Source organism: Aquila chrysaetos, chromosome 2, assembly GCF_900496995.4.
Source record: "Aquila chrysaetos chrysaetos chromosome 2, bAquChr1.4, whole genome shotgun sequence".
Classification (NCBI taxonomy): Eukaryota; Metazoa; Chordata; class Aves; order Accipitriformes; family Accipitridae; genus Aquila; species Aquila chrysaetos.
The window spans coordinates 61708883-61726759 of record NC_044005.1 but is presented as its reverse complement, the minus strand read 5'-3'; the positions used below and the strand labels follow the sequence as shown (position 1 = coordinate 61726759).

At 38.7% G+C, this 17877-nt stretch overlaps 1 protein-coding gene across 3 annotated transcripts in view; it reads left to right on the top strand.

Moving 5' to 3' along the window:
- Window positions 1-17162, top strand: part of CRYBG1 (crystallin beta-gamma domain containing 1) — a 67170-nt gene extending 50008 nt beyond the window's left edge. For 2 of the 3 annotated variants that reach the window (XM_030031976.2, XM_030031985.2), the window contains exons 16-22: window positions 1377-1486; window positions 1753-1882; window positions 5597-5736; window positions 8083-8206; window positions 9404-9562; window positions 12420-12582; window positions 15434-17162. In XM_030031976.2, coding sequence (XP_029887836.1) covers window positions 1377-1486; window positions 1753-1882; window positions 5597-5736; window positions 8083-8206; window positions 9404-9562; window positions 12420-12582; window positions 15434-15522 — 915 coding nt within the window. In that variant the 3' untranslated portion in view covers window positions 15523-17162. Of the gene's footprint in view, window positions 1-1376; window positions 1487-1752; window positions 1883-5596; window positions 5737-8082; window positions 8207-9403; window positions 9563-12419; window positions 12583-13188; window positions 13293-15433 lie in introns of those variants that run through there. The other variant, XM_030031994.2, reaches the window with a different exon arrangement.
- The last annotated feature ends 715 nt before the right edge of the window (window positions 17163-17877 follow it).

Here is a 17877-nt window from a genome sequence, read left to right as displayed (position 1 = left end):
TAAGGAAACAAAGAAGTAATGGCTTGTAGTCAACTGCATCCCTCGTCAGCACGTTCCTCTTTGGAGAACGCTGTACATGCCCACACTCGTATCTCTGTTAAGAGTGAATAAAGCTGGTAGGCATGTGATAATGTGAATGACTTCTGTGTGATCAGGATTAATTATCCTCTAACCAAATTAGCAGGTTTGTTGCTTCAAAACTTTTTTCTTTTTAACAAGGACAAAAGACTCTGGGTGACGTATCTTCTCTTATCCTCTGAGCAGAGAAAGAACAACTGACATGACTGTAACTATAGCTTAACAGGCACATAAAGCCTATCTACCCTGGGAATATATACCATGCCTGTTGGCGTGCTGAGTAGTTTGCCAAGATTATGCGCCATTTATGTTCTGAGAGACAGTTTTCATTTAGTGGGAAGAGTATGTATTTTGGAGATGAAATGGATGAGTAATCTAAAACAGAACATTTATGGCCCTTTCCTAAAGATATGCCTATTCTGGTCATTCTGTGGGAATTTAAAAATCTTCTCCAGCAGATAGTCCAAGGAGCTATCTTTGTTAGTGAATTATTTTGTATGTGTTGTGGTTTAACCCCAGCTGGTAACTAAGCACCATGCAGCTGCTCACTCACTTGCCCCCTACCCAGTGGGATGGGGGAGAGAATCGAAAAAAAAAAAGTAAAACTTGTGCATTGAGATAAGAACAGTTTAATAGAAAGGAAGAAACTAATAATGATAATAATAACAATAATAAAATGACAATAATAATAATAATAATAATAAAGGAATTGGAATATACAAAACAAGTGATGCACAATGCAGTTGCCCACTACCCGCTGACTGATGCCCAGGTAGTTCCCGAGCAGTGATCCCTCCCAGGCCCACTCCCCCCAGTTTATACACTGGGCATGATGTCACATGGTATGGAATACCCCTTTGGCCAGTTTGGGTCAGCTGCCCTGGCTGTGTCCCCTCCCAACTTCTTGTGCCCCTCCAGCCTTCTTGCTGGCTGGGCATGAGAAGCTGAAAAATCCTTGACTTAGTATAAACATTACTTAGCAACAACTGAAAACATCGGTGTGTTCTCAACATTCTTCTCATACTGAACCCAAAACACAGCACTATACCAGCTACTAGGAAGAAAATTAACTCTATCCCAGCCGAAACCAGGACGGTATGTTACTGAGTGATTTACAGCCAGAAGTAATTTTTGGTATTGTTACTTTGCTGTCTTGAACAAAGATTGCAACACTGAAGAGGTAACAAAAAATATATGTAACTGAGGAAGCCTGGGTGGTTTAAGTATGTTTTAATCTAATTATAGAAGTAATGGTAGAGACATGAATTGTTTTTAAATATGTTTGTAACTTTTTAAAGGTCCAGTTGTTTTCAGAGCCTGAATTCAAGGGTAACTGCCAAATATTTGAAAAAAACACAAGATGTATTGATTCATTTGCTGTGAAGTCTTCAAAAATTTTAGATGGCAGGTAAGTTATATTGAATGAATATTGCAAAATCACTAAAATGGCAAAAGTTTTAAAAAAGCAACCAGCTTTCTAGCACCTGAAGTGGTTTCATATATGGGGACTTACAGAGAAAAATGCTTCGCAGTTTGCACATCAATCTTTAGCTTGTCAGGACAAAACATTGTAAATAATGTTTCTGTTGGTGGGTCTTGCTAAAGACTGAGAAACACTAGCATCGTTTTACTTGCACAGAATTCTTAAGAGGCAATTTCTTCTCCTTTGTGCAGCTGCATAGTGTATGACCAGGAGGAATTCTCCGGTAACCAGTACGTGTTAGAAGAAGGAATCTATCCTGACCTGATGGCGATGGGTTGTTCACCCCAAGTAGTTCTAAAATCTTTACGGATTATAAATATTGTAAGTAAAGCTATTAGAAATATTGTAAAGTACACTGATGACTCTGACCTCCCCGTTTTTTGCAGCAATAAAAATGCTAGGGATGCACAGACAACAGAGGAGGGGTTTGTTGTTGTTGTTGGTTTTTTTTATGCAGTAGCAGTTAAATGTCCTAGCTACAGTCAGGTTTTTTTGCCTCTGTGCTGTTTTTGCAAAGGAGAGGACATGTCAGAAACAGCTGCCTGGGATCACTGTTCTTAATAACAGCTTATAAAAGGACATCTATAAAAAGAGTCAAGGATGTGTCAGCTAGACTCTTTATTTCCCAGTAAGAGAGACCACTTAGAGTGGGTTGAGAAATGTCAGTAGGACAGTATGAAGAAATATCTGTACTGTGGCCCTTATTTTTTATGCATATTAAAAAAGCAGACTTAACTAAGCAACTTTGCATGAAATACATGTAATTATAAACCACTATTGCTATCATCAGGGAAATGCAATTTGAGTTAATCACAAAATAATGCACCCTTCTAGATAAAGTAAAGCAACACCCAATGCCATTTGGCAAAATCAGACAGTGGTGGTGTTATGCGTGGTGGATACAAACTAACCAACGTTTACATATTTTGTAACTCATCAGTGGCCAGGAACGCATTTCCTCAAGCCTACAACCAATCATTATGATGGATCACTTAGGGAATCTGCAAGTATCTTTTAAGATCAAAGTAATTACTAGCAAAATGTGGTCAAGAATCCAGGAACTTACGGCAATATGAAGAGATGGTACTCATTTTAAAAAAGGAGGAGTACGCTATTGACTCTCTTCTTTGAATTTGGCAACTTCATTGCACTCCACTGTAATTTTGCTAACCTGTCAGTGATGTAGCAGTTGACGAAGGAGAACTAAAATGTGTCATCCTCTTTCATGTCTCTGGAGCATTTTGATGTACAGTGTAAACAAACATCTGCAGTTAAGTATGTCTGCCTTCTGAACTCTTTGGCTGTCCAGTAGACACGTCCTATTAAAAACAATAGAAGTGTTTCTAGCCAAGCTTGGTGGGTGATCATGAATTAAAATAGGTTCTTTTGTACATGTCAGTATTGAGTTCTTGGGTTTAAAATGCTTGTTTCAGTGTGGAAGGATCAGCTTGCTTTTGGAAAATTTATTATTTGTGACAGAGACTGTTGTGTTAAAACAGCCAAATGCCAGTTCTGTGGCTCTTTAAGTTCTTGTAACTTCTGAAACTTGTTCTAGCCCTACAACTTATCACACTTCAGACAGTAGCACAGAGCTGCACCTGTGTGCAAGTCATGTGCTGCTGCTTCCGTCTTCGGAGGCTTCCTACCTGCAGAGAAGAGGAGAATGGGTTGCTTCGTTGGTAGCAAACCAGAATACCGAGAATAAGATGTTAGGTGGAAATTATCATATTATATTGTTAATTTTTCATAACTTTACAAAAGTTTGAACCTTATTATTCTAGATACTGGTTTCACCTGTCAGTTTTATGTGGGGACTTTTTTTTTTGGCAGTGCCAATGTTAATTTTCTCCCCACCATCTGCTGGTCCCATAACTTTCCCTGTGATTTTTCTGTGACATTTCTATACAAGAAGGACCTTTGCTATTTTAATATGTAACATTACTACACTTATCTAGTTTAACTCCCCTTTGCAGGGTTCCATTTCTAAGGGACCATAAAAAAAGGAAATGAAAGGGATATTTGATAAACTTGGGAGTGAAAGTTAAAAGGGCTTTTGTTCATAAGCTCAAGGAGTTTGGTTTTTTTATACCACTGTATCTTTCCTTGATTGTGCTTGCTTTACATGCTCCACATGGTTGTGCTGCAGACAGAAAACAGCATTTTTCCTTACTGAATTTGCTATGTGTTCTTTTTCCTGAACATACTGTAAAAACAACTGTGAATGTGGCTAATGCTTGAACAGTCATGCTGAAAATACTTCTTTTTAATGAGCGACTTTGTGAAATAACTAAATGTAGATACACAGGAGCACCAGTTCCATACTGTGCAGTACATGGGAAATACTGAAAGAAAACTCATGAGCTGAGCTTGCACTTTTCTGTGTTGGGAACATTCTATGTAACAGTGTTGCTGCTGAATCTAAAAAATGCCCATAGTGGAAGGTGTGGCAGAAAATTGGAGGATTTCCTTTTCCCTCTGTGTTTTCTTTGTAAGTAGATTATTTCTGAAGCATTGCATGTGGCTCAAGGGCTGCTGCCTAATCAGTCGTGTGTCTCAGAGCACAGGTGCAGGTCTGTAAAAGGGCTGAGGGGTCAGAGACACCACGACATCATCACGGTGCAACTGTTCCTGTTGGGCTCTTTACCTGTCATGACGCATGACAGTCTAACTGGTGTTAACCTTTCATGCTGGGGATGAGCATACTATGATTTTGGAGTAAGCTGAAAGGCCTCTCCTAGCATTTTCCGCAGCCTAGCAGCATGCATGTGATCAGGAAGCATAGCTTAGCTGCTGTGCGATAACCTGGACTGCTGCAGAGATAATGGTGACACTCGTGCAACATTGTCATCTGGGCCCTTAAACATCTAAAGGAAGATTAAAGAGGAATTTAAGCACTGTCTAGAAGTTGGTTGACATGTCTTACCTAACAGAGTCACACGGAAGCATGGATATCCGCTGCCATGCGTATACAGAGCCACCTCTGCCTTGGAGGACCTGTTTCCATGCCTGAGGCCAGATTGGAGTCTGTTGAGACTTTGCGTCATGTTGGGCATTCCTGATCCAGTCGATGTGTTTCAACCATGCCAAACACATGCCAGCGGGAAGGAGCTCTTCTGGCTATGGCATTGGTTTTATGCAGTCATTGCTGGAAGACTTGTGAGAAAGGGAGCGGCAGGGTCATTTCTGTCTATGAGCATAAACTGTAACATCAGGACACTTGGGCTTAATTTACTTTATCCTGAGGGATTTCAAACCCTTACCTACCAGCTTGCAGGGGAAGGCCTTAATTGTGAGAGGTTATTTCCAGTCCACTACAGGTACCTTGCCACACAGAAAAGAGTCCAAGGTTCATTATCTAGAAGATGCTTTAAATGGATTCAGTGATGCAGGGAGCTTCATGTGGGCAGAATCCATTTGACTCCAGAAGTGTTTTGACAGAAAGGGAGAAGAAACATCCCCCCACAGCAGTTTGGAGGATTTGGATGTTACAGTTTTTGCTTGAGTCATGAACTTCACCTCAGAAGTATGAATCTTGAAGCTTTTGTCTAGTCAGAGATTGATGTTGCCATAACCTACTATAAGAGTTAAAAATCAGAGCAGTAAGTGATAAGCAGTGCTGACAAGGCTGTCATCGTTTGAAGTTGTAGAAATCAATATTACCTTACGTGTGTTCAGGTCTGAAGATGAAAATTCCTACCATGAGTGGGGTTTAGTGCAATGGTAGAGGGATATGGCATTAATTAAAATTTATTTTAAAACAAGATATTATGCAAGAATCAACCACAGACACATTTGTGTGTGCCTTAAGATAAGGAAGTTTTATGTTCCATGCAAGAAGATCCCTTGTGTGTTTTGTATAAGGGCTTTTTATTACTTTAAGTAACCTGTTGCAGAGCAAAAACATTATTCAGGGTCTTTGATCTTAAACAATCAAGAAGAAACCTCTGAAATAAAAGGGCTGCGTGGAGTAACGATGTTCACAGTCACCATCTGGAGTTCTAACATGCTATAAAAGTGCTCATCTTCCTTTTGCAGGAGCTGTCTGAGCCGTGCATAGCTCTTTTTGAAAAGGTGGGTTTCCAAGGAAAGAAAATCGAATTCAGTACAGAAATCTTAAATCTCCAATTCCTGGGATACAATCCTCGAATAGCTTCAGTTCAAGTACTTGGTGGCGTGTAAGTTTAAAATTACTTTTTGATTCTTTAGAATGATCTACTTATCCAACAGAAAAATTACAGGTGTTAGAAACCAAGGACTATAAAATTAGAATATCATAATGTGTGCAGTGCATTAATGTGGTTTCTTCTTACAGAACCTTTTCACATCCTGTTTCAACAACATGTTATCACTGACTGGTGCCCTGTGCTAGAAGTTGAAATGAATTTGAATAAAGCTCACAAGGAAACTGGTGTCTTCTCTCACGCCATATTATAAAAGCCAGCTTGCATAGCATCCTTAAAAACAAGTTCTGTGCTCTTGGTTTAGGTCTCAGTCATAAAAAAATCATTCAGTTTGTGATCTGTATCGTAAGTTCAAAATGTTTTACTAAGTCTTCACGTTCATCCTTTCACCTAGATGTTATGGACACAGTGGTACACTCAGATCATGATCTGGCCCCTTCTGGCATTACTAATAATCCCTTTTACTTCAGGAAATGGATCAGACTCTTGTTTGTAAACCTAGTGGTTAAATCTGTTAGCTTTTTTTAAGAGTTGGGTTCTCTAAATTTCCTTTTGAAGATCATGTAAAAAAAAGTCTGTGATGAAGTTTAAAAACTGTCTGGAAGCATTTTGAAAACTACTGTGCTGTCTTCTTCCAGTGTTTCAGCAGATCTGTTAAATTTCTCTTTTTGTGTTGTTTGTTGTTAACCTCTGCCTCCAAGATACTTGCCCCACGTATATGTTCAGGTTTTTTCTAACTTGAAGAATGTGACTTATTTTTTTAATGATAGATTCAGGTTGCTGTTGCTTTGCATTTAAATGGGTTCTTTTAAAGAGGTAAATTTCCAAGGTGTGTGCTACAGAGATGCAGTTGGATAGCTTAAGACTGCCCTCAAGTGGATAGCTAATACCAGATCTGTAGAGTAAACCAGTTTCCCTGTCTGGATAAGCTGGTCAAAGGGTTTCCTTAGCACACTGAACTGAAGTTTGAAACTTAAAAGTCGTAAGAAAAGGTACATGCTCTGTGTTCTTAAGTCTCCTGAGATTTCAGTATCTTTTACCATAACCACAGTATAGTTGGTTCTCACTTTCCATAACATGAAGTCAAACATCACGTTACTGCTTTGCCAAGAACATGGTTACCATGGTTCAAGGTAATGGAGTCGTGAATTGTGCATGTTTCCTGTCCAGTGAATATATATGTTTTTTCTGGTTGATTGCTGGAAACGTATAGAGTATGATATGAAAATTCTAATTTCATATAACGGTGTCAGCTGCTGAAATGTGTCAAAATACAGGTTTCAGAGTGTCCTTGCTCCTTCTGCCTCCCTTATTGAAAGGGGTTTTCGTCTTCTCTTCCTTTGCTAAGAGACATCCATTTATAATTCTCTTAATTTCATACCTGGGGGTAGATGTGTATTAGACTGTGAAAAAGGACCAAAATTAAGGTGAGTGTGCTTCTTCTGGATGTAGATGTCTACTGACAAATCAGTCAGAGGAAAGGAGGTAACAAAAACGTGCATATTGAGTGTTCATGTACTCAAAAACCTATGGCTATTGGACAGTCCCAGCAAATCAGTGTCAGAAAACTCAACAAATTGTACTGTATTGCAGCCTATTTCAAAGTCTAGTTGTAATTCACTGCTTGTGCCAATAGTAGAGAAGCAGAAGTCAGGTTCTGACAGGTTGCTCTCAATGTGGTTATAAGCATGGTTGGATGTGTGCTAAGGAATGCTAAAATTTTTCTACATGCTTTTTCTCTCTCTGTGTCTGTCTTTTTCCTCACCCCAGCCCCCACCCCCACCCTGGTATTTGGAAAGAAGAAAGGTGTTCTGAAATAGAACTTCTATCGAAATACCCTAGAGAACTTCACCCTGTTGCAATTCCAGTATTTGCTTGTTGCAATCTGCATCCCTAGTAGTTCTTTCCCGTGTGGGTCAGGCCTGTCCAAATTAAGATACACAGAACTACTGGTTCTGGAAATGCAGCAATGTAGCATATACAGCATATGTAGCATATACGTATATGCTCCTTGAGGAGTCACAGTACCTGCTGAAACAGATGATATTTAAATGTTGGATTCTCCCTTTAAGGCAAGAAAATGCTTTGTTTCATTCAGCTTGTAATTTTTAAATGACAGGACTTTAAAATGTGAACTCCAGTGTACTCATCTTATTGCGGCTGATCTAAATCAGGACGTGATTTTATTATTTTTGAAGACGTGTTAAAAAGAAGGTCATTTGCTTTCCAAAGCTAAACACTACTACTTTGTGGGACAGATTTCTATTAAACCCATTTGTTGATTCCAAAGCAGGATTTGGCAGTAAAAGCATTATTTATTTTTTTTCTTTTTTCTTATAGATGGATAATTTATGAGCATAGTAATTACAGGGGGCGTCAGATGTTATTATCACCAAACGAAATTCCAGATTGGTATAAAGTGAGTGGCTGTTGTCAGATAGGCTCTCTGAGACCTTTACTGCAGGTGAGTAGGCTCTGACATGAGATTGTCAAGTACTAATTTATATTTTGTAATGGGGTTGGGGGGATATTATACAGCTGAAACCAATGTTACAGTCTTGATGAACGTAACAAGTTTCAGCAATGGCAATTGTGTAAAGAAATCGCTCTACAGTTTTGCTTGTAATAAAAGCTATTTGATTATGCTACAAGGCTTTGCAGTTCTACTGCTTAAACTGTTCATTAAGCATATACTTTAAACCAAAGTACAGAAGACAGCATATAAGGATTGGCTAAATTATTTTAACAAATAATGGCTATAACTACTATATATAAATTATTTTAAGCTGTTTTATAATTAGTGCCCAAACTGGTCACTGGCGTACGTCTGTACTATCTGCATTATTTTTGGAACAACAAGAAAATTGGTCAACAAATTTGGCTACTTCAATTAGTAGTGATACTGTGTTGATTTAGGGGGGGAAGGTCCTTCCCTGCTTATTACTTGGCAGAATAATTTGCAAACCTAATGCAAAACTTATTCTCGTGGTGTACTTTTCATTTTGTTCTCTAAATAAGGACCATGTGATTTGGTCCAATGCTGCAGCAGTCCTGTGAGCTTTAACATTTGAGGTTCTTGCTGAGCCATATTTTATTAAGGAAACAACTTTTTCTAATTCACAGATTACTTGTACCTGTAACCAAATGCATTTGTTTGCTGTCATAACGTTGTCTTTGTATAGCCTTAAGCAGAGTTGGGAATAATGCATTTTGGCTGCCCTGGCTGAGAGCTTGTCTAAACAGAAATGTTAATATGTAACAAGCCACAGCATGAATGTGCAGTGTAATACTTGCTGCCAGTGAAATAAGCAGTGCTGCACAAGTGCTCCCTTAATGAAAGCTAAGAGTATCTATACAAGAAGTTAGCAGAGAGAAGTTAGTGCTGCTCTGAATTAGAAATTCTTAGCTTTCCACTGTGTGCTGATCTCACTGCATAGGAAAGCCTAAAACTCTCCATGCAGAATGGCAAGTTCTCAAAGCTTGGCTTGTCCTAGACATTTATGGACTTTAGAATTAAGTTCTAAAATAGAAAAGTTAAGCTTTCTGAAAGAAACAGGGAGGCACAGGGTTCAGCACTGAGCAGTAATTGCTCTGAAGTTAACAATAGCAGGATGTGTTTCTGCACTGAGACTGTGGTTGAAGAGTTCTGTGTTTTCTGCAGAAACGTGTGTACTTCAGGCTTCGAAACAAGGAAACAGGAAAATTCATGTCAGCTGATGGAAACTTAGACAATCTGAATCTTCTCAGAATACAGGTTGCAGAAGATACAGACTCAGATGATCAAATCTGGGTTTATCAGGATGGATTCATAAGATGCTGGGTGAGGTTCAAGTTCAATGTGAATTTTCTCTTTTCCTTTCCAATAGCAGGGCTTTCTGAATTCAATTCCTACTGTATCATCTCAATTTATTTTATAGGCTTATTCTGTTCCAGATGTAATATGGTCTACTTGTAGGGGTTTGGTTTGGTTTGTTTTATTGAACTCTGGATTTTTCAGGTGATATGAACTAGTTGTATGATACCTTTTTTGATGTAATTGAAATTTTGAGAGATCTTAGTTATGATTTACTTTTCCCCTAAATAATAGTAGCCTCATAAGTACAATCAACACCAGAAGATCATTGTCTTGCTCTTCATGAGCTCCTTCTGCTTTCATGCCCTATTTCTCCACGGTAGAAATAATCACAAAAGTGTCAAATCAGGGGAGACTTTCTAAAATGCAGACTATTCCTGATAATATTTTGAACTATGCGTACCTTGTGGTAGGTCGATTAGTGTAATGTAGGTTATATCCTCTTCTGCATTCAGGAAAGCCTAAAGATAAAATCCTACTCTTGGTTTTTTGTTTCATTTTTTTCTGGTTATCCCTGTATTTGTCAAATTCATCCCTTTTCCATTCTTTTGTGCAAGTTTCCAAATTAAGTCCTACTTTTCTCACAGTCCATAAAACTAACCATGTGTGAATTGTCATTGAGGTGAGCAGAGGTATGCGCAGTTCATAATGTTTAAGCATGAACAGTCTTAGGTAGGGATGCTGGCCAAAGAAAATTAACTTACTTTAATACTGTTAGCTTGACTGCAAAGAATCATGTGAACTTTTTCTATAGGATTGTACAACTTCAAAGGAGCCATTTATAACTATGTCATCTATGCTGGAGGGAAGAATCTTACTGTTAATAAGCTAAGGCATTGTTTGGACATGTTTACAGGACACATGCTGTAGTAAAAGGGATTTATGCAGACAGCAAAATGATGCAAAGTAAGCTAAAAGCTTTAATATTGCATACAAAAGACTTCTCTCTTGACAGTGCCTCTCAAACATTTCACTGAAAGTATTCATATCGAGACAGTGTGGTATTATATGGCTTTGGATAAATGCTCTTGGGTTTTGTCCCTGTCTCTGTATCTCATAAAGCAGTTTTTCTATGCACAGAAAATACACAGTTCGTGCTGTATAGCAATCAGGTAGCTTAGTGCGGAGTGCAAGCTGGCAACATTGATCTCAAATGACTGAACTCTTACAGAGCTCTGCCATCTTTCTTTTGAATGGCAGTAAATGTATTTTGCACAAAAAATTGTTTTTCACCACATTTTAAATAGAAAAATTAAGCTCGTGGGTGGGTAGGTACGTGCACATAGGCAGACATAGGTCATTGGAAGAACTTGTGCCTTTCTTCCTGTAAGCTTAGGTCATCTCACTGACTGAGTCACAGTGCCTTGAGGTATGCCTAAGGTTTTCAAGGAAGGGCTGTTTTAGGTAGGTGGGATAACCAGTAAGCAGGATATGAAAGTCATTCTGCTCATTTTCTCAGAAACAGATATGAACAGCAGATACGAATTCAGGTCTCCTTATTCTTCATGAGTTCCTTGGAGCTGGGTGAAGTAGTGGCCTAGTGACCTAATGTGTAAGCTTTGAGTCTTCCAAGTCCCACTCGAGAACATTTTTAGATACAGATGAGAAGTTCAGAACTGCAGAACTAAATCTACTTACTTCAATTCTAGGTTATAATAGTAAGAGTACTACTTCTTCAGAACTGTCTATTTAATAATTTAGAGCCATATCAACAATGGCAGATGGATGTTTGTTTAATCTGCCACTGAAGTCCATTCAGAAGTTACAAGGTGGCTTATGGTGATCTATTGAAAATCACTGTTCACGCAGAATAATTAACTGTAACGTACTACTAATACAGCCTTAATATTCTTTTCACATGAGCTTGATTCTTGCCAGTTCTTTTTTTAACCATAAAAAAATTTGCAGAGTTCTGAAATCAAGTAATACAAATGACTAGGAAAAGAATATAGAACAAAGAAGAAAATATTATTGTGATAAACTGTGAAATTCATAGACATGACACTGTGCAGTTATGTGCTTTATCTCAAAAGGTTATTGCAGAACTAGAAATGATTAAAAAACAAAAAAAGGATGCACAGTGGAGACAGAGGGCATCTATACAAGGAAGAGACAAAATAGCCAGGACTTTTTAGCCTGCAATGGGGGCAGTTTGAGGGGTGATATGATCAAAGTCTCCGCAAATGTAGCGTGGACAGGACATCACTTAAAATAAGGGAGGGGAAGGGGCGGGAATGAGAACATCAAATAAAACTCGTAGTTGGCTATCAGACTTTTTTATTTTATTTTATTTTTTTTATAGTAGTAGTTAAGATTTGGAACTGTTTGCCACAGAAGGGTTGTGATACAGAAGGGTGGTCATGTAAAAGTGTTACATTGATCTCAGTGGGTAGTGACTAACAAATTCACATACGGGACAGAAACCATCTGAGTATTAAAGGTACCTGCTCTGCATGGAAGAGTCTCTGGGCTGGAAATAGCTGTAGACTGGGAGAGATTACCAGGAACATACTGCATACAAGAGCAGAGTGAATGTAATCTTCCATGGCACCTGTTATTGGCCACTGCTAGAAGCAGGTGCTAATCTTACCTTTTGATCTGATACAGCATGGTTATTTTAATGTTCTTATGTAGTGGACAGTGTCAGCAGAAACCAGAACAAAAATAAGTAGTCTCGAGTTTGGGGCAAAAATGCATTCCTTTAGGGAAAGTAGTTCCTAGATCCTATTCTCATCTGCTGACATCTCTCCTATCTGATTAAAAAACAGTGGATACTAGAAGTAAGGCCGTTTGAATAATTGCTGTTGCCTTTCCGATGATACAGATGGCAGAGGATTGCTGCTTGACAATTGTTGGAAATCTTATAACTCCTGGCTCTAAACTTGGTCTGTCATTTGAGCGGAATGAGGACAAACAATATTGGCGTATTAGTCCTGATGGCAGGATTTATAGCAAGATGAAACCCAAGCTGGTTTTAGATATCAAAGGTAAGCAAATGTGTTATCTCATTACATTGTGTCTTAATTACATGGTATTTACAGTAGGATAGGCACTAAACGTGCCTATAAATTAAGGATGGTGTTATAGTTACTTTAATCTAGAATCAAAAAAGACATGATTAGCTAGTCTGACCTCCTGAATTATACAGGCCCTAGGACTTAATTTCATTTTTCCTACATAGAGTTTAGTAACTCACAGTACTTGCTTATCTTGTATTCCCAGTGTCCACTCACTGTAGATATCCTCAGTTAATTTTACGTGGCACTGCGCGACGTGAATATAATTTAAAATGCTGAAGCAAGAAAAACCTAGCTTCTCATTATCTTTAATTTGTATAGAGCAAATTTTCTTATATAGTAGTTGTAGATGCAATAGCCAAAGGATATTAGGAAAGCAAAGGCAGGCTTCTACACTGATGTGATTAGATGCAAAAAGTTTTTTCATTTGTTTATTAATGGCTATACCTTTATTGCAAACATGAGATTCTACCATAGCAGCCTAAGGTCTGTGCGCACTTGATCTGAGTTTTACAGTCGCTTTTGTCACAGCAATTTGATTCATGTAGATACTGTTTCTGAACTTTGTTTTCATAGATTCATAGAAAGACTGAAAAAGCAGCAAATGGAAGGATTAGCAAAATTAGCATAATCAGATGTTCTTACATAACTCTGCATTTTCAGGTGGGCGGGGGAGTAATCATCTTCTATAGCTGTTGGTTTTTTTAGCCATTTTAAAATCAATTTTGCATTGATGCTGTGACATTAATTACAGCAATTACCAACAAAACAAAAAAAAGAGTCAGTCAGCACTTTAGAACTAAAAAGGACAGGACTATCAGAACTGTGAGGAAAGGGTTACCTAATGCCTGACCATAATACAACACTGGCACAAATAATTCTCTTTACTGCCACAGAAAGCTAGTGATGATTAATAATAAACTTATCAAAAAGACTCCAGTTCAAGGGAGAATCTTTAGTCACAACGACTTTGCATACCTTTTTCTAAAGTCAGTTCTGAGTTGCACCAAACAAGCAGAAATACTATTACACTGCCTTGTCTTCAGTTAATCATGTTAAAAGCAATTATGTATCCTGCATTTCTAATTGAAGAACTTAACAATGGATAGATCTGGTGATGAAAGTATAGATGCACTCTTAGTTTAAAAAGAAGTAAATCTGTATGGTAAATATGAAAGAGTACGTACATTTAGCTTTTATTTGAGAAGGCCTAGTAGGAACTTTACCTGTTTCCGCCAATTCTGTTGATCCATTTTTGACGCAAGTTGAGCGTTAATGAATTCTTCTGCAAATGAATGCAGTTGTTCAACTGTGCAGTTACCAATGCCACCTTGTGGATATACTGGCATAGCACAAAGCTTTGTCCAGAGCACTGCTCTGCCAAAGTAAATAGTCTCTTTTTCCACTGAAAAATATCCCATCTGTTCCCATTATAACATGTTTACATTCTATCAGACACGGCTTACAAAATAGTTTTTGCGCTTGCAGTGATAACTGAGCTATGTAGCTAATGTTATTTTTTTGTAGCTGCTGCTTAGGTTTTTTTCCTGTGGGAGTATTTGATCTGGTATTCCCTTCTTTTTCCCCTCTTTCTGAAGAAATTTGCAAGTGTTTCTGCTGTGTATCTCTACTGCTTTTTAGTAATTGCGTGGTGATGGCAAGGAGAGAAATCATGTTGGTGTTAACCTGCTCAGAGACCTTTCTGATTTGGGACAGTGGCACCACAGTGCCTCCCCCAGATTCCTGGAACAGAGAACAGCTAAGGTGCTTGAGATGGCATTTGCTTAGTACAAAAGAGCTGCTCTTGAATGTGCCTGCCCATGCAGGACTCCAGGTGCCTAGCATATTTCTTCCTGAGATCTGCTAGAATCCATATTTGTTAACACTCATCAAGCTTTCAGCTGCCAGGCTTGCCTTTTGCTTGTTCGGGGAGGGTGAGGCTATAGGGCTGCAGAATAAAAGACGGTGTCTGTAGGAGTGTCCTGGTGCTCTGTATAAATGGTTGGCTCAGATGGCTGCTTCCATTGGGAGTACTACCTGCTATTGCAGGTGTGTTGTACTACATGAGATGCACGTGTCCTACACTTCTGCGGTATGTACTAGATCTGAGAAAAAAGTCAGTCCTGACTTTCAGCTGTAGTCAAATGTTTCTTTGCTTCCAAGTTTCATAAGTCAGAATACTAATGGTGCTCTTCTATGGGAATATGTTTGGAATTGCATCATGTGAGTAAATTAAGCCCCTCCAAGAAAGAGTTGTATTCTGCATTCAGGTATGTTCAGCTGCCAGTGGAAACAGCTGAACATTGGGTGATATTCTGTGTATGGTGACTTGTGATGCAGCTGGTCAAAATACAGGATTATAATAGCGAAGAGTAAATGAGTACCAGACCTTGTCCCTGGTGTGGTCATGCTCGTATTGTCTGTTAGCAGCAGGACTTATTTCATCATGTAAACATCATCTTTAGAGCGAAGTGACAACTGACAACTGTTGAGGGAACACTAAACAGCCAAGTTTGACATTTGGGAAGTGACAGTCTTAAAGGAGCTACACTTGACTGTATTGCAGTGTTTACTTCCTTTCCCATCCAGGCTGAAAGAGCTGAGGTACTGAATTACTGAAGGGGTGGAGAGGAGCAGGCAGACTCCCTTGTTTCATAATTAATTCCAAAAGCAGGCAGTGATGAAAATGAGTTTGTCTTTTCAATGCCTTGGGGAGAAGAGAAACTGTCTACACCAGCACTTACTGGATTTGCCCTGAAACCTAGAGTACATGTCTCTTATTTCAAAGATAATCTACACTCTTTGAAATTTTTCTTTACAGGGGGCGCACAATATGATCGTGACCATGTTGTTGTCAACACAGTCAACGAAGAAAAGTTAACGCAGTGTTGGGAACCACTAGTTGTATAAAGCCAAACAAGCAAAGATGACGTTTGAATTAGCCACTATTCCTGACACTAGAATTGGTACTGCCATCTCTGAAGGATACAGGATCAACAACGACAGCTTTGTCTTTTCTTTGCAATTTTAAAAAGAACAAGCAACAGAATGATTTTACCTCTCTATCTAAGATTATTATCCCTATAAAAGCTTGAGTATCTCTCAACTTTTTTTTTTTTTTTTTTTTTTTTTTTTTTAAATCATCACAACTTAATGTGATCTAGAGAGTGGTAGTATACCTCGGGCTAGAGTGGAAGAACTAAAGGTGAGAGAGACCCCATGGAGTTACTGTTGTGTCAGTGAATAGTTAATCCAGAATAACCAATAAGCGTAATTTAAAATTATTTTTAAAAGGATTTTTTTAACTGAGAGAAGGGCTAAAAAAATAACTAAAGATTATTTTATAAAGGACAGGAGTGTAGTGTGTATGTGAGTATAGCAACTTGGACCTATGGGCTGTAGTATAGAGAAATATTCACTACTGGAAATAATATATTTGTTTCAGGGGAACAAACTTATGTTTACTGAAAGTTTAAAGACTGCTAGCACACAGCACATCCAAAGAGTTTTTTAACATGTGGCTTCAAATATAGTTAGCATGCTAATACAGTAAGTCCTAAATTAAGAAAAAATTCTAGATTTTTCTCATGTAGAGATGATGTAAATTAGAAGTTTGTTAGAAGAAGAGGGCTGGCAACAGGATGCATCGGAATGTGAAGAACTTGCCCATTTTCTAGGCTGCCTAACTTTTTGAGTTATGGGTATTTTACTTATTTGCCAAGTCAGATTTTTACCTTATAAAACAGTTCCAGTAAGTATAGTCTTCCTGAACTCCAAAATCACATAGGAAACAAGAATTCTTAGTGATGCTTTCCCTAAGGATGACTGCAACAGCACCTAAGTGTTGTGGTTACCAAGTTTTTCAGCCACTCCCTGTTGGGCTTACCGTGGAGAATGCCAGACTCCCAAGTATTTCTGGTGATGTTGGAGAGCAACGTCCATGGTGGGCTGCTGGCTCTCGGTTGCTGCTGGGCAGAAGCGTCACGCTGCTCTAGTAAGGGGCATAGCCAAGCCTGGATACATTCCCAGTCACAAGGGCTGTGCCCATTCAAAGTGTTACTGGTTTAGTGAAGAGCTCGTGACAAGAAAGACATACTAATGACTGCAGGAGGTTCTTCTGTTGCCCTGCTCTTAACCTGGTTTTGTTAGTTTTCCTTAATAACGTTGGCAAAAAGGTAAAATACAAACAAAGTCTTGTACTATGCTGCTGTGTTTTGTTCTGGCTTAGACCAGTGTTATTACAAGCTGCTCCTAGGAGCATCCAGGCCTTTGTCTTGCATAGTAAGTCTGTTTAAAATTAACATTTTCATTACTATTGTATTGCCTCAAAGGATACTGGTGCTTTTATTGTTACCACCCTAGAGGAAGTGCCTTACTAATTTTCCTCCTTTTGTACAGACGTACTGAAGTTTTGTTGCTCTGAAATGTGCTGCTTATAGTTCTTCATAGAAAATGTGTTGTTACTGGTTCCAAACAGTGGTACTTTGTCATAGTGATGTGCTCTTGCTATATATAATATAGCATTTTACAAATAAATTTAAGTTAGGTAACTTTTTATTGAAATTATTTTTAAAGGTAGAAAGCTGACATTTTACGGTTAGTTTTGCCTTCTGTCTTGTGCCCTTCTCTGTCCATAATTCCTCTGCAACAGCTAGCTAATGAGGAATGAATACGTGGTGTGGAATAGCTGCAGGCTCTGAGGAATGGATGCTTCTCCTGTACAAGCATGTGTTCAGTGCATTTGTACATGCGACCACAGTTCACAAGGCTGCTGCTTCTGTCCCCTGGTGGAAGCACTGCATGACATGGTTTTTCCATCACTGTAGCTGCACCACAGTAAATGTGCAGCTCTCAATTAAGAGGTTACCACTTTCCTTCAATCCACCTGTGTAATTGCAGGGGAAGTCACGCCATAGCCCAACTCCAGCAAAATGGTAAGTTTAAAAACAGACTAACAGACACATACCCCCTCAAGCACTTCATCCCCACTAGCAGTGACAGGGGGCATGGCACGAACATGGTCTCTTGATTACTGAAACTGTGTCTAGCCTACCTGCATAAACACTGTAGTCAGCTGAATCTGTGCCAGGAGTTAGGCAATTAGAATAATTATTAGTTACAGATTGATTTTGTTCCATGCTTCTACTTGGATTAGTTATGCTATGAGAGATTTGCCATATCAAGATTAAAGTACCAGTCTTGAGACAGCAATGTGACCACTTAATACAGGAAAAGTTTACAGGTTCTGAGAACGAACTAGATTGA